This window comes from Leopardus geoffroyi, chromosome E1, assembly GCF_018350155.1.
Source record: "Leopardus geoffroyi isolate Oge1 chromosome E1, O.geoffroyi_Oge1_pat1.0, whole genome shotgun sequence".
Lineage (NCBI taxonomy): Eukaryota > Metazoa > Chordata > Mammalia > Carnivora > Felidae > Leopardus > Leopardus geoffroyi.
In genome coordinates, this window is record NC_059330.1 from 22,744,020 (window position 1) to 22,768,405 (window position 24,386).

Genomic DNA, 24,386 nt, shown 5'->3' on the forward strand with positions numbered 1-24,386 from the left:
GGTCACTCGGGAGAGGGGCAGTTGGGAGTCAAGACGGAACTGAATGCTCCAGGGGCCCCCAAATGCTACTTACGCCCCTGGGGGCGCGGGCTCGGATCAGTTCCCAGGCAGCCGACTCCTCTTCCCCTTCTCCCGGCTGCGCCGTTCCTTGGATGCCCCTAAGGGCGGTGCGCGCGGCCGGGTCCCGTTCCCCCCGGGAGCGCGGCACGGAGCCAGACCCTTCGTGAGAGCGCCCAGAACACGTTCGTAATAAAATTAGGATGAACGCCCTGAAAACTAACGGTGTCGCGTAAGACCTTGGTGTGAAGTCTGCAGGAGCAGACGAATCCAAAGGTCAATTTCTGTTTTCTTTCACCAAAATGCCATCGCCGGAGCCCTCCGGGATCCCCCCAAACGGCGACACCCGCGGCCAGTCTCGGGGCCCGGTCATCACCCGTTTACAAATTAAAACACCAGCAAAAGGAGGCCGAATGCAACTTCTCGCCTTGGGGCGGGGGCAAGGGCGGGGACGGGGCGGGGGAAGCGAGAAAGCTGAAGCTTAATTTTCTGTTTCCCGCTCAAACCACCTCCTCACTACCCTAGGACAGAGCTCCAGGCTGGTCGGGGCTAGTCGAGCTGGAATCCTGGGGCTGCAGGCCTTTCGAGAAAACACCTGCGGAGCGCGCCGCCAGAGCCTGGGAGGTAGAGGGGAAGGGCTGCAGCGGGGCGGGGGAGGACTGGAGGGAGCGAGGTTGTTCCTGGAACTCTGTCCCTGTTGGCGGGGGGGGGGGGACCTGCCAGCTTCAAAAAATTAATCAGAAAACAGAGAAGCAACAAAAAAGATCCCCCTCTCCCTCCCCCCCAAACCCCACATGTATCCACCAAAAGTAACCAAGGTTGTTGTCCTTGCAGAACTGGGTTCCCAGGTACACAGAATTGGGACTGTTGGTTTGTCCCACTCTCTCCCGCGCGGGGCCCCTCCCCGTGAGGTATCGCCTAGTTCCCCTGGTGTAAAGCGGGCGCCTTGTAGTCAAAATCCTGGTTGCGGACTTGGGAGGTTCCGTCGCATTCTGCCGGAGGGAGGCGCTCTGCAGAGGAGAAACCTTGGCGGGTAAGGCGTCTCCCGCGCTCCTTTGCACAAATCCTGCAAGAGCTGGGCTTCTTTCCCTCCCCTGGTCTGCGCCCGTCTCCCGAGCTCCCCTGCGCTCCTTTCCCGCTCGGGAGCTTTTGCCCTGCAGTCGGTAGCAACTTCCAACGACAGGCGCACAGTGAGAGATCGGGGAGCCGGGAGGCTGGGAACGCCGAGCGAACAGGGGAGGAGCGGGAGGCGCGCAGCGTCACAGCCTAGGTCTTACCACGCTGAGCTTGATAAAATTTCCCACTGTTCAGGAGCACGAAGAACTTTAGAGGTAAGAACCACATCAGTTACCGGGGCTCCTGAAAGTGAAGCCAGCGAGGTTGTGGCCCGGGGACAAGATAGGGTCAGTGTTCATTGTATTACAAGAAGCTGCGTTCCCAGGATGCCTGTAAGCCCCTGGCTTGCAAGGTCAGTCTTCAAACAGTAACGGCGTGGGGCAGGGTAGGAGGACTCCCAGGGCAGTCCACAAAGCCCTGTATCCCCCAACAAGTGGCTAAAAGAACTCCCGTGGATTCTGTCCAGAGAGGCTAAGCAGCGGTGAATGACTCCATTCCCCGTTTGCACATGACTGTCATAGGACGCAGAAGGGACTCCTTGCAGTGGAGTGCCTAAGAGAGGGGAATGCCTAACGGTGCCCCCCCGCCCACTGATGGCAGGTCTCAGAGCGAAGCCTCTACAAGGAGATGGCGGTTCTGGCTAATGTTGGCGAGGCTATGGCTGCCTTGAAAAGAGAAACTGGTTCCTCTTCAGTCTGCAGGGGGCAGAGGTGAGAGCGCCTGTGCCCAGATGAGCCGCTAAGCGTGATAACGTCCTGTGTCAGAAGTGTTCCTTAAAATGTCACAAGACTCTTCTTTTGTTTAAAGAAGACGATGAAAAAATCACTTTAAAAAATTAGAAGAAAAAAGAAGGGGACACTTGGGTGGCTCAGTCGGTTGAGCATCCGACTTTGGCCCAGGTCATGATCTCACGGTTGGTGGGTTCGAGCCCCGCATGGGGCTCTGTGCTGACAGCTTAGAGCCTGGAGCCTGCTTCAGATTCTGTGTCTCCCTCTCTCTGGTCACGCTCTGTCTCTCTCCCTCTCAAAAATAAATATTTTAAAAAATTAAAAAAAAAAGAAAATGGACAATCACAAGTTTTAGTACCTTTTGCGAATCAAAGAAGAGTGAAATGTGATGATAGGCTCCTGGTCGGAATATGAAATGCACAGGTGTTTATGGCTACCAGAAAACAGAAATGGGGCACCTGGGTGGTTCAGTTGGTTAAGCCAACAACCCTTGATTTCGGCTCAGGTCATGATCCCAGGGTTGTGGAACCCAGCCCTGCAGCTGGCTCAGTGCTGAGCCTGGAACCTGATTGAAATTCTCTCTCTGCCCCTCTCCCCCATGTGCTTTCTCTCTCTAAAATAAAATAAAACTAACTTAAAAAGAAAGAAAGAAAGAAAGAAAGAACAGTAATCAATTGCAGTATTATTGTCATAGCAACAGGACGTTAAGTTTACAACCATTCATAGTTATAGTATCCCTCAAGGCTAATGCACATGATCACAGGCCAGAGCAACAGTCTCTGAAGACCAGGTGTCTTAAGAGGATTCCTTTGCTAGGGGGAAACAAAATCAACAAGGGGAATTTTATGAAATGGAATACTTCCTGCTTTTATGCACCCGTAATGGAAGGAACAGCGTTTTCTCTTATTTTGCTGAGGTAATTTTCACTGGCAATTAGGAGTGCCTGCTGTTTTCCGTGCCAAACACTAGATTTCCACTGAGAAGGGAGTTGGCAGGCCTGAAAAGTGTAAATTCACAATTTGCAGGGGAAAAGACAGGGTGGGGTGGTGGTTACTAGCGAATGAATATAGGGCATGCCAAGGTGTCCTTTTGGAGTATGCATGATTTGGGGCTTCAATACCCTAGTCCTATCAAAGGTTTAGTTTCTATGAAAAAATATTAGTAATAACAGGCACATCAATTTCTACTGGTTTTTGAGCTAAGTATATTATAACAAAATATGTTTTACTTTGTTTTCACCATCATTCATACATGTAATTTTTTTAAGTTTATTTACTTATTGGAGAGAAGAGAGAGAGCATGGGGAGGAGCAGAGAGAGAGAGAGAGAGAATCCCAAGCAGGCTCTGTGCTGACAGGGCACTAACTGATCTCACTAACTGAGAGATCTTGATCTGAGCTGAAATCAAGAGTTGGATATTTAACTGACTGAGCCACCCAGGTGCCCCTCAGATATGTAATTTTTAATAGCTTTATTGGGGTGTTGTTGACACGAAATAAACTACACATATATATTTTTAAGTAAAGCTCTACACCCAACGTGGGGCATGAACTCAGATCCCAAGAACAAAAACATGTTCTACTAATTAAGCAGTCCGGTGCCCCTCAACTGCACATATTTAAAGTGTACAAGCTGGGGCACCTGGGTGGTTCAGTCAGTTAAACATCTGACTCTTGATTTCAGCTCAGGTCACGATCTCACAGTTGGTGAGTTCTAGCCCCGTGTCGGGCTCTGGGTGACAGCATGGAACGTGCTTGGGATTCTCTCTCTCTCCCTCTCTCCCTCTCACCCCCTCTCTCTGCCCCTCCCCCACTGTTATGAACATTCAGCACAGGTCTTTGTATGGACATATGTTTTCATTTTTCATGGGTACTTAGGTGTGAAATGGCTGAGTCATATGGTAAGTGTGTAAAACTATCAAAGTCTTTTCTAAAATTGTTGTATTTATGTTCCCGCCAGGAGTGTGCGAGAGTTCCCTTTTCTCCATATGCTTGCCGACACCTTGTATGGTTAGTCATTTTAGCTATTCTGATAAGTGAGTAGTGCTATCTCAGTGGAGTTTTATTTGCCATTTCCTAATAACTGATGATGTTGAACAATATTTCATGTACTTATTTGCTCTTCATATATCTTCTTTGGTGAAATATCTGTTCAAATCTTTTATCCATCAAAAAAATTAAAAAAAAAATTTTTAATGTTTTTATTTTATTTTTGAGAGAGAGAGACAGAGTGCGAGTCGGGGAGGGGCAGAGAGCAAGGGAAACAGAATGTGAAGCAGGCTCCAAGCTCTGAGCTGTCAATGCAGAGCCTGACGCGGGGCTTGAACTATTGGACTGCGAGATCATGACCTGAGCCCAAGTTGGATGCCCAACCGACTGAGCCACTCAGGTGCCCCTAAAAAAATGTTTTTAAATGTTTATTTCTTTTTGAGAGAGAGAGCGAGGGAGGGGTAGAGAGAATCCCAAGCAGGCTCTGCTCTGAGAGCTGCAAGCCCGATACGGGCCTCAAACTTACAAATGGTGAGATCGTGACCTGACCTGAGACCAAGAGTTGGATGCTTAACCAACTGAGCTACCCAGGCACCCCATTGTACTTTAAAAAAAAATTTTTTTTTAATTTTTTTTTTAACATTTATTTATTTTTGAGACAGAGAGAGACAGAGCATGAACGGGGGAGGGGCAGAGAGAGAGGGAGACACAGAATCGGAAGCAGGCTCCAGGCTCTGAGCCATCAGCCCAGAGCCTGACGCGGGGCTTGAACTCACGGACCGCGAGATCGTGACCTGAGCTGAAGTCGGACGCTCAACCGACTGAGCCACCCAGGCGCCCCTAAAAATTTTTTTTAATATAATTTATTTTCAAGTTAGCTAACATACAGTATATACAATGTGCTCTTGGTTTCAGGGGTAGATCCCCGTAATTTGTTACTTATATACAAAACCCAGTGCTCATCCTAACAAGTGCCTATCTCAATGCCCATCATCCATTTTCTCCTCTCCCCCACCACCCCCATTAATCCTCCATTTGTTCTCTGTATTGGGTTTGCTTCCCTCTGTTTGAAATTATTTTCCCCCTTCCGTTCCCCCATGGCCTTCTGTTAAGTTTCTCAAGTTCCACATATGAGTGAAAACATATGATATCTGTCTTTCTCTGACTGACTTACTTCACTTAGCATAATACCCTCCACTCCCATCCACGTTGTTGCATCCATTCTCCATTTTTAAATCGGGTTGTTTTCTTATTATTGCCTTTCAAGAATTCTGTATCTAATCTAGATAAAAGTGATCAGATATATCATTTGGAAATATTTTCTTCTGGTCAGGGGCTTGTATTTTCATTCTCTTAACAGGTGTCTTGCAAAAAGGTGTTCTTGAAGTCCAACATATTCATTTTTTCTTTTATGTACTGTACATTTAGTGACATCTCTAAAAAAATGTTTGCCAAGCCCAAGGTAAAAATATTTTCTCCGATGTTGTCCTCCAGAGGTTTTGAGGTCAAGAGACTGAACATACAAATGGACACTGGCCAGACCATATATGAACACAGAACTCTTGACCCACAATACTGGAGCAACAACCTCCAGAAGCTAAACCACAGCCCATGCAGCAAAAGTGCTCAGGACTTGGTTAACAACTCCCAGATTCCCTGGTGTGTGGCCCCACTTCTAACTCAGAAGGAACCAAAGAAAGCTAAACAGGCTTCCAAACCAGTCACATAAGATGTGCCATTTCTAGTAAGCTCACTTCCAGCTTCACTAGAAAAACAACTTCAAATCAGGGCTTACCCGGGCGAGTGCCACCCCCCTCCTCTCCCACTATAAAGCTTCCCCAGTCCCCTGCCTGCCTCTGAGTCTCTGCCATCGCAAGTGGCTGACTCCCTTGTCACAGTGCACTCTGAATAATAGCCTCTCATTATTCCCATTTGGGCAGTCTTCATTTATTTCCACATAGTTTCACGTTTTACATTTAGACCTGTGACACATTTTAAATAAATTTTTGTAAACGGCACCAAATATGAATTGAGGTTCATTTCTGTTGTATGTGGATATCCAATTGTTCCAGTCCTCTTTGTTGAAAAAGTAATTACACTTTCTCCACTCGGCATCTTTGTTGTCCATATATATGTGGATCTATTTCCAGACCCTTTCTTCCCTGAATCTGTTTGTCTTTATACTGGTTCCACACTGTCTTGTTTACTATAACTGTATTATAAGGCTTGAAGTCATTTAATGTTAGTATTTCCATTTTATTCTTCTTTTAGAGAGATTTAAGTTTAAAATATCTTATGTATTTCCAGTGTTCTTTCTTGCTTCGTGTATATTCATTTTCCAACTAGTATCATTTTCCTGCTGCCTGAAGGCTGGCTTTTGCATTTCTTACATTGGAGTTCTACTACAAATAAATTCTTTCAGCTTTTATCAGTTTGAGAAAGTTTTTATATCACCTTCTTTTTTGATTAATTTTTAAAATTGAAATGAAACTCATATAATAAAAATCATTTATTTTATATTTTCTTTAACATTTTAATGTTTATTTATTTTTGAGAGACAGAGCATGAGCGGGGGAGGGGCAGAGTGAGAGGGGGACACAGAATCCAAAGCAGGGTCTAGGCTCTGAGCTCTTAGCACAGAGCCTGATGTGGGGCTTGAACTCACAAACTGCGAGATCATGACCTGAGCTGAAGTCAGATGCTTAACCGACTAGGCCACCCAGGTGCCCTAGAATTAATCATTTTAAAGTGAACAAATCAGCAGCATTTAGGACATTCACAGTATTGTACAACCGCCACCTCCGTCGACCTTCAAAATATTTTCATCACACCCAGATAAAACCTCATTGAACGACTGTGCACCAGCCCCCTCTTCCTCTAGCACTTGGCAATCAACCCTCTTTCTGTTTCAATGACTTTATCCATTCTGTGTATTTCTCATAAATGAAATTTTACAATATGTGACTGTCTAGTTCAGGCTGCTATGACAAAAATACCATAGACTGGGTGGCTTAAACAGTGAATATGTATTCATCACAATTCTGGAGGCTAGGAAGTCCAAGATCAAGGTATCAGCTGATCTGGTCTGGTGAGGAAAATTCCTGGTTTACAGATAACTGCCATGGTGGAGAGAGCAGAGAGAGAGGAAGCAAGCTCTCTTGTACTTCTTCTTATCATGGCACTAGACTCATCATTAGGGTTCCACCCTCATGGCCTAATTACCTCCACAGAGTTCACAGCAGCTAAGACCATCCCCATGGGGATTAGGGTTTCAACATATGAATTCTGGGGGGGATATAAATATACGGTCCATAGAGTGACCTTTTGTGTCTTGCTTCTTTCACTTAGGAAAATGTTTTCAAGGTTCTCCCATGTTGAAGCATGTGTCAGTACTTAACTCCTTTTTATGGCTGAATACTATTCTATTGTATGGTTTGTAGCACATTTTGTTTATCCATTCATGCGTTGATGGCCATTTGAGTTGTTTCCACCTTTTGGCCTTTGTGAATAGTTCTGGTATGAACATTTATGACTTATTTGAGCCTAAAGGATTTGCTGGATCAGATGCTAATTCTATGTTTAACTTTTGTTGTTTTTGTTGTTTTAGAGAGAGAAGGTGAATGGGGGAGGGGCAGAGTGAGATAGATGATAGATAGATGGATCGATGGATGGAAGGAAGGAAAGAAAGAAAGAAAGAAAGAAAGAAAGAAAGAAAGAAAGAAAGAAAGAAAGAAAGAAAGAAATGTAGAGAACCTTAACCTCGATCCCCTGACCCTGGGATTATGACCTGAGCTGAAATCAAGAGTTGGACACTCAACCAACTGAGCCACGCAGGTGCCTCTACATTTAACTTTTTGAAGACTCTTCAAACTGCTTTTCACAATGACTGCTTCCTTTTTACATTCCAGAAGCAGTGTTATGTGATTCCTGTTTCTCTACCTCCTCACCAATACTTGTTATTTTCCTTCTATCATCATCATCATCATCATCATCATCATCATCATCATCACCATCCTGATAGGTGTGAAGTGGTATCTCATTGTGGTTTGGGTTTGTGTGTGCCTAATGACTAATGGTGTTGAGCATCTTTTCATATGCTTATTGGCAATTTGTAAATCTTCTTTGGAGAAACATCTATTCAAGTCCTTTGTCCATTTAAAAAATTAGATTGCTTGTCTTTTTGTTGTTAACTTAATTTTTGAAAAACATTTTCACTGGGTATAGAACTCTAGGTTCATAGTTTGTTTTTCTTTCACTGGTTTAAAGACGTTTATCCATTATCTTGTTTTGTTTCTGAAAAAGAACAAAACAAAACAACAACAACAAAAAATCCTAATGTCATCCTTTGTCCTTCTGTGTGTGTAATGTATCTTTTTCCTCTGGTTGCTTTTAAGATTTTTCTCGTTATCATTGGTTTTGGTCAATTAAATGAAGATGCACTTTGGTATTGTTTTCTTTGTATTTTTAGTGCTTGGAGCTTGTTGAATATTGTGGATCTTGATCTTAATTTTTTACAAGTTACACCAAATTTGGAAAATTTTCAGCCATTTTTTCTTTTAAAATGTTTTTCTTATTTTAGAGAGGAGAGTGATCTAGTCCCTGGTACTCTATTCTGTCTGGGAGTGGGAGTCTCATGTGTGTAGTTTTGAGAGTCAGTTTCATAAGACATAATAAGAAAATCAGTGACTTCTTACCCTCTACTCTGCCCCCTTTTTCTGCTCTCTAGGCATCCTCTTGCCTCTTTGGCTTTTTTGTTCAGGATTACTTATATATTTCTAAACAACATGCTTATGTTTACACACCTCCCTCCCCCCACCTTAAATGCTGTCTGTTTCTGGAGATAATGACCTCCCTCCTCCACATTTCACAACCCCTTTTCTCCCTACATCCTGCCAGTATGATTACGTCATCATTTCCGGTCAGAACAATATTCAGAGTTGATAATATTATGACTGTCATTTTGTTTATAGCTATGCCATGTAATCAGTTACAGGTATGGTTTTGATACTATTTTTCATTTTGTTCTTAGAGTTATTGTCTTATATTTGTATTTACATGTTTTCCCAAGTCCCTATTACTAATTCAGCCCCAAACTCTCTACCTCTTCAGCTGACTAACACATGAAGCATCTCATTGGTTGTATAGTGTCCATCCACTGAAGCCTGAAGCCATCTTGTTCCCATTTTGGATAGTGATCCTCTAGGCCTGCCCCACAGCTGTCGTTCTGGGGTCCCATCCAGAGGATTGTGTTGGCTTCTTTTTTTTTAATTTAAATTTTAGTTAGTCAGCATACAGTGCAATATTGGTTTCAGGGGTAGAATTCATCACTTACATACAACATGCAGTACTCATCACAGGTGCCCTGCTTAATCTCCATCACTCATCTAGCCCATCTCCTACTCATCTGCCTCCATCAACCCTCAGTTTGTTCTCTACAGTTAAGGGTCTCTTGTGGTTTGTTTCTCTCTCTTCTCTTCCCCTCCTTCCCATATGTTCTTCTGTTTTTTTCCTTAAATTCCACATCTTAGGGAAATCATAGGTATTTGTCTTTCAATGATTACTTATTTCACTTAGCGTAATACATTCTAGCTCCATCTACGACATTGCAAATGGCAGGAGTTCATTCTTTTTGATGGCTGAGTAATATTCCATTTCATATATGTATACATATACATATATATTTAAATTTTTTTTTACTGTTTATTCATTTTTTTGATAGAGACAGAGAGTGAGTGGGGGAGGGGAAGAGAGAGAGGGAGACAGAATCTGAAGCAAGCTCCAGGCTCTGAACTAACAGCACAGAGCCCGACATGGGGCTTGAACTCATGGACCATGAGATCATGACCTGAGCTGAAGTCGGACACAACCGACTGAGCCACCCAGGCGCCCCTATATATATATCTTAATCCATTCATCAGCTGATGGACATTTGGGCTCTCTCCATAGTTTGGCTATTGTTGATCATATTGCTATAAACATTGGGGTGCATGTAGCCCTTCAAATCTGTATTTTTGTATCCTTTGGGTAAATACCTAATAGTGCAATTGCTGGATCATAGGGTAGTTCTATATTTAGTTTCTTGAGGAAACTCCCTACTGTTCTCCAGTGTGGCTGCACTAGTTTGCATTGCTACCAACAGTGCAAGAGGGTTCCCCTTTCTCCACATCCTCACCAACACCTGTTGTATCTTGTTAATTTTAGTCATTCTGACAGGAGTGAGTTGCTATCTCATCATGGTCTTGACTTGTATTTCCCTGATGATGTTTCCCTGATGATGAGTGATGTTGAGCATCTTTTCATGTGTCTGTTAGCCATCTGTGTGTCTTCTTTGGAAAAAGGTCTATTCATGTCTTCTGCCCATTTCTTAACTGGGGTTGTTTGTATTTTGGGGGTTGGGTTTGATAAGTTCTTTACAGATTTTGAGTACTAACCGTTTATCAGGTATGTCATTTGTAAATTTCTTATCCCATTTGGTAGGCTGCCTTTTAGTTTTGTTGATTGTTTCCTTCGCTGTGCAGAAGCTTTTTATCTTGGTGAAATCCTGATAGTTCATGTTTGGTTTTGTTGCCCTTATCTCCAGCAATGTGTCTAGTAAGAAGATGCTACAGTTGTGGTCAAAGACGTTGCTGCCTGTGTTCTCCTCTAGAATTTTTATGTTTTCCTGTTTCACATTTAGGACTTTCATCCATTTTTAATTTATTTTTGTTTATGGTGTAAGAAGTTTCATTCTAATGCATGCTGCCATCCAATTTTCCCAGCACCATTTGTTGAAGAGATTGTCTTTTTTTTCCATTGGATATTCTTTCCTGCTTTCTCGAAGGTGAGTTGACCATATAGTTGTGGGTTCATTTCTGGGTTTTCTATTCTGTTCCATTAATCTATGTGTCTGTTTTTGTGCCAGTACCATACTGTCTTGATGACTATAGCTTTGCAGTACAGCTTGAAATCCAGAATTGTGATACCTCCAGCTTTAATTTTCTTTTTCAGGATTGCTTTGGCTATTTGGGGTCTTTTGTGGTTCCATACAAATTTTAGGACTTTTTGTTCTAGCTCTATGAAAAATGCTGTTGGTATTTGGATAGGGACTACATTAAATGTGTAGATTACTTTGGGTAGTATAGACATTTTCACAATGTTTGTTCTTCCAATCCATGAGCATGGATTACTTTTCCATTTCTTTGTGTCCCCTTCAAATTCTTTCATTAGTGTTCTATAGTTTTCAGAGTATGGATTGTGTTTTCTTCTCTCTCTCGGGTTTCTGTCTTTGGTTTCCTGCAACCTGTTTTTGAGGAAGGAAGCTGGATGAGGAGATAGCAGGACATCTTGGTTCACAAAGAACTGTCTTTTGATGGAGACCTGTGTAATTATGTGTGAGTTGGTCTAGTCACTCCTTCTTTTTACTCAACTGCTACCAAAGAGTTAAAGATAAGCAGCTACAGAAATGTGCATCCCTCACACTGCCCTTCCATCATGAGGTGTGGTTGTCAAGATGGTGTGTGCACACTTTCACTCAGCTTTACCTCTTCTGAGATTCCCTGTTGTCACTTAAAGTTTAGGAAATGCCAAAAGCCCACCTCAACCTGCCAGCTGGGTTGATCCAAACAGTCAATAATTTGTCCGTTTCTAATAAATTATGTATGTGTGTGTATATGTATATACTTACATATATGTATATACTTACACATATGTATATACTTACATATGTATATACTTATATATGTATATGTATATACTTACATATATGTAAAACTTACATATATATATGTAAGTTTTCATGAGATGAGAACTTCTTGGATGAGGGAAAGCTTAAAGATCTGTTCCATAGCAACAATCCAAGAATAGCCCAGTCTCAGTGAGAGGAGAAGGAGCACCGAGAAAATCAATACACATCAGCACACCCCGGGGACACCACTGACAGTGAAAGCTTTCTGGTTGCATTGTAGCCCCCGTCCTCATGTATCTTTGCACAATTTCTACTTTTCTGCAGGTGATCTGGGAGACTTTGCCACTCAGAGATCATGGCACAAACAGTTACTAAAATCACAGCATCAAAATAGGCTCTTGATCATTTCTCGGTGGCAGTGGGCTTCCAGTAGACTTAGCTCCTCCCCTTGGCCTCTGCACTTATTTCATGCACGAAAGTGGCTTCAAACTCTGTGTGCATAAATGAAGTGACCAACTTCAGAAGAGTGGCCTCAAAGTGTCAGTTTTCCCACCTCCCCTATGCTTGTCCTCTTCTAATCGTTCTGTCTTCCTGTTTCTTATATTTCAGGGTAGGAAAAGGACCTGTGCTGAGAAGATGAGTCTCAAGGTTGATTTGGAAACAAACTTTGCCGAATGTGTCTTAAATGCAGGAAAGATCATCCTTGGGGATACACAAAGGAAAGAAATGAATCCTGAATTGCGGAAAAAACAGAGGAAAAACATCTTGAAAGCAATATGTGCTCTGCTGAATTCTGGTGGCGGAGTGGTCAAGGCTGAGATTGAGAACAAAGACTACAATTATGAAATCCATGGAGTAGGCCTGACGATGCCTTCAATTTTTAAAGGCTATTTAGATGAGATGCAGCAGGGAGAACTCTTTTTGATTTTTGTGAGATCCTGGAACGCAGATGCCTCTGGTGTACGAATCGCTACCTTGTGCTCCAATTTGTACTATAGATACAGAGCATCTACTGATGTCATGGATTCTAAGGAAGCATTGGCATTCCTCAAAGGGAAAACTCAGACTCTTAGGAATACTGATTCCAGTTCATTAAGTCCACACAAAGTTCAGGTTGGTGTGCGAAACGAGTATAACATAAGGGCCTCAGCTGCTGCTGTATTCGCTAGAACTCAGCTTCAGTACCTAGAAAAGCTCAACTTTACTAATTCCCTCCACGTTGAATTTAAAATGTTCTCAACAGAGGAGTCACGGTGCTTTCACGAGAGTCTCCCCAGTTGTGTTTCTGCATTTGCAAACACTGAAGGAGGGTATATATTTTTTGGTGTGCATGATGAGACCCATGAAGTCATTGGATGTGAAAAGGAGAAAATAGATTTTGACATGTTGAAGGCTTGTATTGATTCCTGTATTAGGAATCTCCCTGTCCATCATTTCTGTACACAGAAGCATGAGATAAAATATGCTGTCAAATTCCTTGAAGTACACAATCAGGGGACCCTCCATGGATATGTCTGTGCAGTCAAGGTGGAACAATTTTGCTGTGCAGTGTTTTCCAAGATGCCCAGTTCCTGGCAGGTGAAGGACAATTGTGTGAAACAGCTGGACACGAAGCAATGGATAGCTTGGATGATGGAAGCCGACCCAGGTCAGGGAGCAGAATCCACAATGATTATAATGTTCATTTGGGGGGACAGAAGGGGAGAGGTGAGGAGGGAGGAACTAGGGTATTATTTCAAGATCTAGGCAAAGAAAAGCACTGTCTTAATTGCACATGCCTGATTTGTGATTTCTGATAGATACAGTTGGTAGGGCACTGCACTTCACTCCCTCTGCCTATCTTGAATACCCTGCATTCAGCAAAAAGATGCCCTGGGCTAATAGACCTACTAGAGGTTGGTGCAGGGGGCTGTCTGCCCTAGTAATTTTTATTTTCACTCCCTTTCTTGTGTTCATTTTGAAGTCTCTTCTTTACCTTTCTGAATATGAACTCCTTTAATTATTCAGGAAATTCTTTTTCATGTGCACATATGTGTCATCTTTAACCCAACCATCACTTTTCCCTGCCTTTCCGTTCTTGGTCCCTGGAATAAATATTCTCCCTTTCTCATCGCCCCTCTTCCATTCTGAACCCAAACACAACTAGTCCGTGGCTAGCTCTCTCCTTTCCTACTTTTTCTTTTCAAAGTGAACATGTGCTGCTCACCAAGAATGATAAGCCAGAGTAGTGTTGGTGATGTACATCCCACTTGGAAAAAGAAAGTCCAAGATGAAATTAGACAAAATAAATTAATGGTAGGATCTTCAAAAGTCCACAAAAATAAAGAACATTTCAGAGTCTTCTCAGAGATATGTATCCATTGAACTTTATTCCTTCTTTTTAAAAAATTGTTATTTATTTATTTTGAGAGGGATAGAGAGAGCACATGAGCGGGGGAGAGAGGTGAGGTGGGGGGAGAGAGAGAGAGAGAGAGAGAGAATGAGAATCTCAAGCAGGCTCCATGCTCAGTGTGAAGCCTAATGTGGGGCTCAATCTCATGACCATGAGATCATGGCCTGAGTCGAAATCAAGAGTTGGATGCTTAACCAGCTGAGCCACCCAGCACCCCAAACTTTATACTTTCTAATTGTATTTTTAAAATGTAAGCATTCTAAAAAATAAAACATGAGTTTCAATAGAATACAATTAAAATGAAAACTATTGCTCCATATAGTACCTCACCCTGCCCAAGATATCAATAAACTTTCTTGAGTTGACTCAGAATGTATACACAAGGATCTGTGGGCCAAGGCTTTGGGTTCTAAGACAAAGTGAAAGACTACAACACAGCTTAGCTATAATTTGGAGTCTGCATTTTTGCATATTGAACTGTTACTTCTTACTTCCTAAGATCTTTCCAGATTTTCTGAGATGGTCCTTGCATTGAGTTTGTCATCCACTACACCCCGCAGCAGGACTGTGTGCACTCATAAGAATTTTGAATGTCTGGAAGCACAGCAAAAACGTTACTTTCCAGGTAATTCATGTCTGGTTGCTTTGGAACATGTTGGTTGTTCATTCATATGAAAAAAACCCTGGACTCCTATTTATATCATAGAAAAAAAATCAATTCCAGAAGGTTTAAGGACTTAAATGTCAGAAACAAACCCTTGAAACTTTAGTAGATGTACACAAATAATTTTGCATCATTGAGGTAGGACAGGATTTCCTACACTAGACCTAAAAATATTAACCTTAAACAAGAAGATTGATAAATTTCACCACACTAAAATTAAGAACTTATGTTACTCAAAAGATACCTTAAAGAGAGTGAAAGCATCCATGACAAACTTGAAGAAGATTATGAAATCCATGCAGTTGACAAAGGACTGGTATCAAGAATATATAAAGAACTTACAAAACTTGTTAAAAGCACAAACCACCTCGTAGACAAATACACAGTAGTTATAAAGATGTATTTCTCCGAAAAGGAAACACGCATGTCCAATAAACTTAGGGATGAGTGAAACGCACTTCAAAACCACAAGTAGATACCATCCTACACTATTTAATTGAAATAACAGATGTTGGAGACGTTCTGGGTAATCAGAATCTTTTTTTTTTAGCGAGATACAGAAAGAACGTGAGCGGGGAGAAGAGCAAAGGGAGAGAGAGAATCCCAAGCAGGCTCCATGCTCAGCACGTAGCCCAATGCGGCGCTCAGTCCCACCACCCTGGGATCATGACCCAAGCAGAAATCAAGAGTTGGATGCTCAACCAATTGAGACACTCCAGCGCCCCTAAGCAGAATTTTTGTACATTGCTGCTATGAATTAAATTGGGTTAATCCCTTTAGACTAAATTGGTCATTTGGATATTATACCAGTCAGTAACTTTTTCTAGTTTCTAGGGAAGCATGTGTACATATGCATCAAGAGATGTCTAAAATTGGAGAGATCCCCGTGACTGCTCTAGGTTACTATTCGTATTGTAGTATATTCACCTAGTGGAATACTATTCAGCAGTGAAAATGAATGTACTACAAATATATGCAAGCATAAGGCTGAATCTGAGTGACATAAGTATGTCTTGTCATGACGTTACTCATAGATTTACCCAATTCTTTTATTGATTGTGTAGTGTTTCACAGTATTCCTAAACATAGATGTTACTAATTTTAGCTGCTTTTATTGTAAAATATACTATACGTACAGAAAGTACGTTGGGTGTAGAGATTACTTAACTAAATTTAAACTTTAAAAAAGAATAATGAGTACGCAGCAAAACCTGTGTAACCACCACCTAGGTCAAAAAATAGAACTTTGCAAACTACCCTGCTACCACTTCTTTAACCAGTCCTTTCTTTGATGGAATTTTATATGACACCTAATTTTTTTCTATTTTCAACAATGCTACAATATACATTTTTCTAAAAATGCCTTGAGGTGTCCCTTAAAGATAAATTCCAAGTAGTAACAATTGCTGGTACCCTTCGGTGAACGTTACCAAATCGTAATTCAAAACATAGACCAGAATCCACCAAATGGTATTATCATGGCATTTCTCTTCTAGAAGAAGCTTGGAATCATTTTGTTCCACCTAAAAGAAAAGGACACGTGGAGATTATTTTGATGGCAACCACATGAAATTGATAAATGACTTTGGGAAGAATTGTCATTTTTACAACAGTGAATTTCCTCATAGGTGAACATGGGATGTTTGGCCATTTATTAAAGTCTTATTTTACTATATTTCATCAAACCCAAGGAAACAATATTGTATTATTATTTTATTTACCACGAATAAAGAAAATATTGCCAATTAAATTAGAAGATGTATCTTGATTTCAGAGATATTAAAGTACACTTATAATCAGTGAAATAGGTTACATCTCTTGATTGTTTCGGTTTTATCTGTATTGTTGCTATATATGTCAAATTTTATTCCTAGAATGATAAGTCAGCCAGAGAAAGACAAATACCATATGACTTCACTCCTATGTGGAATTTAAGCAAGAAAGCAAACAAAGAAAAAAAAGAGGCAAACCAAAAAACAGACTCTTAACTATAGAGAACAAACTGGTGACTATTAGAGGGGAGGGGTGGGGGATGGGTGGAATAGGTGATGGGCATTAAGAGTCACTTATCATGATGAGCATTGAGTAATGTATAGAATTGCGAAATCACTGTATTGCACACCCGAAGCTAGGGTAATACTATATTCTAACTACCCTAGAATTAAAAAGTTTAAATTTATTACTAGAAGGAGATCCTTATATGATAATAATTTCTGATTGTGAATTGCTGGCATTTAGGAAAGCTCTTAGCTTTAAAATATACATTATACCGTTTCCAAACATTTTACTTAATAATCGTATTAATGTAAAACCAAAGGTAGTTTTGAACTAACCTTTCCTATGTTTATATGTTATTCCTTTACTTAGTTGAAATTGTTGCTCAATAATTTGAAAATGATGTTAAATTAAAATAGGAGGAGGAGGAGGAGCCCTTAGTTTAGTCCATTGTATAGAAAATAACTTTAGTATTTGTCTGAGCCCAGACCAATGGTACTGGTGTGTCCAGATTACTTCCTGGATACTTGATGTACCACAGGTATCTTAAACTGAACATTTCCAAAATCAGTCTTCCATGCTGACAATCTTCTACTTGTTCTGTATATTCTGAATATTAATCTGTATGAAGTATTCTTTTTCTGCCATTTCTTCCACATTGTGTCTATGAATTGGAGAGTCCATACTCCATCCAGCCAATCACAGAAATCTGGATTCATGCTTGTGTCTTCCATCTACCCTGAATTTAAAATTTAAATTTTGTGTTTATTTTTTTCCTGGGGAGAAGGTTCATAGATTTTGTTAGAGTCCTGATTTGGGCTTGTGATGCCAAAAGTTTCAAGAACCTTTTTATACATATAAAACACTTAAATCTCTTTAAAAAAAATACTTATAAAAATTAATTTTTAAAATTTACATATATAAAATGGGCTTTTTTCTTAAAGAATTCTAAAGGTTTTTAAAGGTATAGATTCATGTAACCACCACCAGAGTAAAGACACAGAATAGTTCCATCACCCAAAAAAGGCCCCTTCATTCTGCCCCTTTGTGGTCAAAATTCTCCAATCCCTAACCCTTAGCAGCCGTTGATCTATTTTTCATCCCTATAATTTTGCCTTTCACAAAATGTCATGTAGGACACCTCATATAGTTTATAACCGATGATAGGTGTTTCTTCCTGATTTATGGAGACATAATTAGCATATAACATCATCTATATAAGGTGTACAGCATGGGTTTTTTATCCCTATTTTAAAAAAAATCTTTCATTTTTTAAAGTAATCTCTACACCCCACATGGGGCTCAAACTCACACTCCCAAGATCAAGAGTTGCATGCTCCACCACCTGAGCCAGCTGGGAGCCCCCAAAATGATTTTTTTTCAAACCTGTACATATTACACAATGATGACCACAATAAAGTTAGCTAACATACCCATCACTTCACATAATTACCATACATGTGTGTGTGTGTGTGTGTGTGTGTGTGTGTGTGTGTGTGTGTGTTGAGAACATTTACGTTCTCTCTTAGCAACTTTCACATATATCACATAGTATTGTTAACCCTAGTCAGCGTTGCCAGGTGCTAAGATGGCACCATAGGCCTTTTTCTCCATCCTCATTTCCTCCTTTGTGCCTTTCACTTTAGACATCACAACACAAACTTCTTGGAGGTGCTTGCATGAGTTTCTTGTCTTGTGCTTTACTCATGAGTCCCCTGTTGCCTATCTCTCCATTCTCGCATCCTTCAGAGGGCTAACTCACAGCCATTCCTTAAGCAGCTCCGGTGTCTCCTTCTTCAGAAAGACTTTCACATTTTCTTTTTTCCTGAGGGCTCCCTCTCCTTGGTGATTGCATAATGCTCTGTGCACTTCTTGCCCATTGCATTTACCACTTTGTATAATTATTGTTTGTCTCTGTTATGCCAGTCACTTATCATCTCCATTGGACTGGGAATTGTTTTATTTCCTATCACTAATGCATCCTTATGCTGACACGTGGTTGGGCCCAAATGTGGATTGAATCTATTACGGATAATGATGATTCTAGCTTGTTTGCAGATTCTCGAATTTATTCCAATTCTTTTCCTGTTTAGTATTACCAGACAGAATGGTGTATACACCAGAAAGCGTCTACAAGGAGCTGTTCTCAACACATAAAGGACTCAAAAACTTAATAAATAAGGAAATGCGCTCTTTCTCTCAAGGAATATTGATATTCTCTCGAAGCTGGGCTGTGGACGTGGGTCTGCAAGAGAAGCAGGGAGTCATCTGCGATGCTCTTCTGCTTTCCCAGAACAACACCCCACGCCTCTACACTATCCTCAGCGAGTGGGACCCAAGCTGGAAGGGCTACTCTAGGAAAGTCGCCCGCGTCTTAAAACAGACGCTGGTGAACACAGGTGGCTACACTGGGAAATTGTGTGTCACTCCCTTGATCTTCCTACTGAATCCTGATAATACAGCAACGACTCTTCATGATTTGGATTTGCAAATTTACCCCAACTCCTATAACCTTAGGACCACCCAGCACATGGAAGCTCTGTTACGGTCCCTTGTGATAGTCTTGCTCGGATTCCGATCTTTCTTAAGTGAAGAGCTGGGCTCTGAGGTTTTCAGCCTCCTCACAGATAAACAGTATGAGTTGCTTTCAAAGAACATTCGCATGACTAGAGAACTGTTTGTTCATGGCTTACCTGGATCAGGGAAGACCATCCTGGCTCTTAAGATAATGGAGAAGATCAGGAATGTGTTTCACTGTCAACCAGATGATATTCTTTACATCTGTGAAAATCAGCCTCTGAAGAATTTTGTGAGGTATGCAGCCTAACTATAATGATTTTTTAAAAATAATTTTGACTGGTGTGGTTTTAAGTTCGCATGTGAAAAGTCATATTGTAATGACTAGGTTCAGATGTGTTTAAGAGTATAATTGGCTTCCTTTGTTTGAGTGGGGTAACTTGACTGTGTTTCTCTACATTTTCAGCCAGAGACATGTCTGCCAGGCAGTGACCCGGAAAACCTTCATGAAAAATGACTTCCAAAAGATTAAGCACATCATCATCGATGAAGCTCAGAATTTTCGCACTGAGGATGGAGACTGGTATGAGAAGGCAAAAGCCATCACTCAGAGAAAAAAGGATTGCCCAGGAATTCTCTGGATCTTTCTAGACTACTTTCAGACTACCCACTTGAGCTGCAGTGGCCTCCCTGCTCTCACAGCCCAGTATCCAAGAGAAGAGCTCACCAGAGTGATCCGTAATGCAGATCCAATAGCCAAATACCTACAAGAAGTAATGCAGGAGGTCAGAGAAAATCCTCCATGTAACATCCCGCCTGCGTCCCTGGAGATGGTTCATAAAGCTGAATGGGCTCAGGGTATTCCGGGCTACGTGGAGATTATGGAGTACTTGGACATGGAAGATATGGTGTTCCAAGTAGCAAAGAAATGCCACTTTCTCTTTAGGAATGGTTATTCTCCCAAGGACATTGCTGTGCTTTTCAGCAAAGCAAGTGAAGTGGAAATATATAAAGATAAGCTTCTAAGAGCAATGAGGAAAAGAAATACATCTCAGCTCGATGGGGAATCTGATCTTTTAGTACAGATCCAAGATGCATCGGATATCATGGCCAATCACATCGTGTTGGACAGTGTCCGTCGATTTTCGGGCCTGGAAAGAAACATCGTGTTTGGGTTCAACCTAACAGCTGAGCCAGATATTTTCCATAATCTTCTGCTCTGTCTGGCTTCCAGGGCAAAGAAACATCTCTATATTCTGAAGGTTCCTATTTGACAGGAAGAGCCCAAGCTAAGAAACAATTAGGTAGCTCTCATCTCTAGTTAACCATGAAACTATTTGATCTAAACATTGAATTATTGAGTATTTTATGAGCACTCACTCTGAGCCATGTACTCTCCTAGGTGCTGGGGATCAGGGGTCCGGTATCAAACTAGGCAGACAAGATTTCTTCTTTAGGGCAGAGGTAAATCACAGACAAGTAAACAAATACAAGTACAAGACATTTCAGATAGGGGCACCTGGTTGGCTCAGTCAGTTAAGCCTCCAACTGTTGATTTTGGCTCAGGTCATGTTGTCATGGTTTGTGAGATGGAGCCCTCCTGTCAGGCTCCATGATGACAGCACAGAGCCTGCTTGGGATTCTCTCTCTCCCTCTCTCTGCCCCTACCTCATGTTCGCTCTCCCCCACTCCTCTCTTTCAAAATAAATAAATAAATATAAAAAAAGAAATTTCAGATAGTAATTAGGGTCATCAGAATAGTAATTAGAGGGCCCTGAGATGCAGACATTGTGTGTGCATGTGTGTGAACACGTAGGCAGGTATAGAGGGAAGAGCTGGTTATTCATGGTGGCTGAGGAAGCACTCAATGAGGGAAGGAGTCACAGGAATATCTTTGAGCCATATGTGCCAGGCAGACTCAGATATTGTGACTTTTAAAAAAATATTTTCACTATTTTCAATACAGCAATGGTGCAGAAATGCTTGATATCATGTACTGGGAGAGTATGAAGGACACAGAGAGGTCATGTGTCTGGCCTTTTATGGGCCAGGAATGGTTGTGGAATATTTCAAAATATAAGATCAGAAAGTACAAACTGCAATTTTTTAGAAACCACATTACATGATTCTTTTCCATTAAGTTTTTTTTAATGTTTATTTATTTTTGAGAGAGAGAGAGAGCACAGGCTAGGGGCAGAGAGCGACACACAGCATCTGAAGCAGGCTCCAGAGTCTGAACTGCCAGCACAGAGCCCGATGCAGGGCTTGAACTAGTGAACTGTGAGATTGTGACCTAAGCTGAGGTCCACTGCTTAACCAGCTGAGCCAACGAGGCATCCCTATGCCTTTCCATTTTTATTCTGTTAGTGATGGTAGTAATTCTGATCACTATCTTTGAAAACATTTTGTGTGCCTTTTGGTTATTTGGGATCTTGGCTCCTTAGCTCTGCTTTAATATTATTCCCATGGAGAAAATAGGTTACTGCATGAACCTATTCCCCAGGGAGACACAATTCCCCAGGGAGACACATTGTATTTTATTTCTTAATTTTAATATAAAAGGGCCTTAAGAAGATGAATGTACTGGACTTAAAAGTTCCATTTTGCTTTTAATTTAATCTAATAGCCAATGAAATTATAAAGTAAATATACAATATCTTTATTCTGCAGAATCTTGAGGATTTCAGCTAGTTTCTCAAAGGCTATTGCTATATAAGAATTTAGGAAGTCTTTAAATTCAATGAAACAAGCCTTGAAAGACAAAGTGATGAAGCAGCCAAAAGAGACAAAGAGGGATCTTGCTAAGGACACAGATTGTGAAACAATACAGAATAAAAAATAAATTAGAAGCAACAAGAAATTGAAAACCCCATTCCTGACATAGAGGAAGTCTTGAGATAATCACACAAATGGAGAGAAATTAGACAAATATTACTGTAGTTACCAAGGAGATCTATCTAGAGTGTGAGGATCCAGTAAGAATGGATGTGGAGTAGAAAAATCAATAAGTGGAACAATAAAAATGTTCTAAGATATAATATGGGAAAATTATAAAATATATCTTCAGATTGAAAGATTTCTTAACAATCACAGCAGACAAATCCAATTGTCTGATCCTTCTGGCTTCTGATTTCTCTGGAGCAATATTCAAAGCAACAAGACAATGGGCATGCTGTATTTCAATTACATTTGATCTCTTTTATTGGCTTATTGGTTCTAACTCTTTGTATTGTTATTTTAGTGGTAGCTTTAGGGTTTACAGTATGTATCTTTAACTTATCACAGTCTTCTTTCAAGTGATATGATACCATTTCATGTGATGTATCAGAACTTTACAACACTATCCTTCCATTTCTCTCCAGGCTTTGTGCTTTGTCCAGATACATTGTACTTCTATAAAAAACATAATATGTTGATGTTATTTTGCCTTAAACAGCCACTTGTCCTTTAAAGAAGTTTAAATAATATGAAAAAAAAATTCCTTATCCCTACCCATGCCATTACCATTCCCAGTGTGTTCATTCCTTTGTGTCTTGCATCATATTCCTTCTGCTCAAAGGAATTTCTTTAACATTTTTTATAGTGTAGGTGAGTTATTGATAAATTTGTTCAAATTGTGTACGCATGGAAAAAGTACTTCACCTCTGCTTTTGAAACATAGCTTTGTTGGATAGAGGCCTAGGTTGGTAGTTTTGTCTTTCAGTAACTTACATATATTCCTTCATTGTCTTTCATCTTACATCATTTCCAAAAATACGCTGTAATCCGCATCTTTGTTCCTCTGTACACAATGTGGTATTTTCTCTGACTTCTCTTAAGATTTTCTCTTTAGTCTTGGTTTAAGCAATTTAATTATAATAATGTTTGGTAGTTAATAAATTTCTTGGTGAAGGAGCCAAAATGGCACATGGAAGTTTTTTTGTGTGCCTCACATCCATGAAATATAGCCAGACCAACACTAAACCATCCTGCACCCCTAGAAAACTATCTGGACAGTGTAAGAAAGAAGGGGACATATAAATCAGTAAAACATAAAGTTAATCTATGTGTATTATTTTCTAATTGCCAAATAATTCAATAGCCTTCATATATGCAAACTACATCTATTAGAATATATAATGAAAGGAAAAAATCCTATAGTAATTCCAAAAAAGGATCAATTAAAAATAACTGCAGGAGGAAATATACAAACTCCCTAGGAATAAAGCCATCATATGAAACTGAAGAACCCAAAAGAGAACTCGAACTGATGAAAAGCAGACTGTTTTTGGATAAGAAGACTCAAAACCATAAATATATCCATTTTCACCAAATAATCTATAAATTCAATGTCATTCCAGTAAAATACTAATAGATCCTTCCCTGAAGCATCATAATGATTTTATAGTCATTGAAAGATAAAAAGCAAGAATATCCAGGAAAAATTCTAAAACAGAAGAAATCTAAGGGTAATCAGCATGCATATTATAAAGCTACAGTGATTAAAACAATGTGGTTCTGCTGTTTGGCAGGTCAATGGAAGAGACTAGAATGTCCAAAAATGAATTCAAATATGCGTGGGAATGTAGCAAATGCTAAAGGTGGTGTTTAGATGAGCTGGGGAAGAATGGATTACTCAATAAATGATGTTAAATGACTTGGGGACCTATCTGAAAAACGCTAAGTTTGTGTCGTACTTCACACCAAAATAAATTTCAGATGGACTCATACTTACCTATGGAATATGGAATCACAGATGTACATGGAGAAAAAGTAGGACATTTATCTTTAAATGTTAGTGTAGGGAATGACTAAATAGGGCCATCAATCAGAAATCATCAGAGAACACGTTTGACTATTTTTGTAAACAAATATTGATTATTTTAGAGGTGCCTGGCTGGCTCAGTCGGAAGAGCATGTGATTCTTGATCTTGGGGCCATGAGTTCGAGCCCCACATTGGGTATAGAGATTAGAAATAAATACATTTTAAACAAATATATTGACTATTTTAAACAGAATTATCTTTGTAGCAAAAACACCACAACTAGGTCAAGAAACAAACAACTGGGAAGGTATTTGCAATGAAATTCAAAGACAAATAGTTAACTCCTTATTTTTAAAAAAGCGTCTACAAATTAAAGAGAAAAATCAATTCTAAGCTCCTAAAAGGAAAACGGGCAAAGGATGTGAATGTAGAACACAGAAAAGAGATTTAAAACAATTCCGTGACATCTGGAAACTTCAGTCATGATATAAAAGTATCAATTAAAAACTACAAGACAGGGGA

General features: G+C 40.4%; 1 protein-coding gene across 7 annotated transcripts; it reads left to right on the top strand.

Moving 5' to 3' along the window:
* The first annotated feature begins 560 nt into the window (after window positions 1-560).
* LOC123604439 (schlafen family member 5-like) lies at window positions 561-23,025 on the top strand. Of its 7 annotated transcripts, none has more exons than XM_045490519.1 (7): window positions 561-681; window positions 892-1,090; window positions 1,695-1,883; window positions 12,161-13,199; window positions 14,443-14,568; window positions 18,696-19,416; window positions 19,586-23,025. In XM_045490519.1, the coding sequence occupies exons 4-7, from the start codon at window positions 12,188-12,190 to the stop codon at window positions 20,391-20,393; spliced, it is 2,667 nt and encodes an 888-aa protein (XP_045346475.1). In that variant the 5' UTR covers window positions 561-681; window positions 892-1,090; window positions 1,695-1,883; window positions 12,161-12,187; the 3' UTR covers window positions 20,394-23,025. The 7 variants fall into 7 exon arrangements, with proteins under 7 accessions (XP_045346475.1, XP_045346474.1, XP_045346472.1 ...); XM_045490518.1 differs by lacking the exon at window positions 1,695-1,883 and adding an exon at window positions 10,607-10,708; XM_045490516.1 differs by lacking the exon at window positions 1,695-1,883.
* The last annotated feature ends 1,361 nt before the right edge of the window (window positions 23,026-24,386 follow it).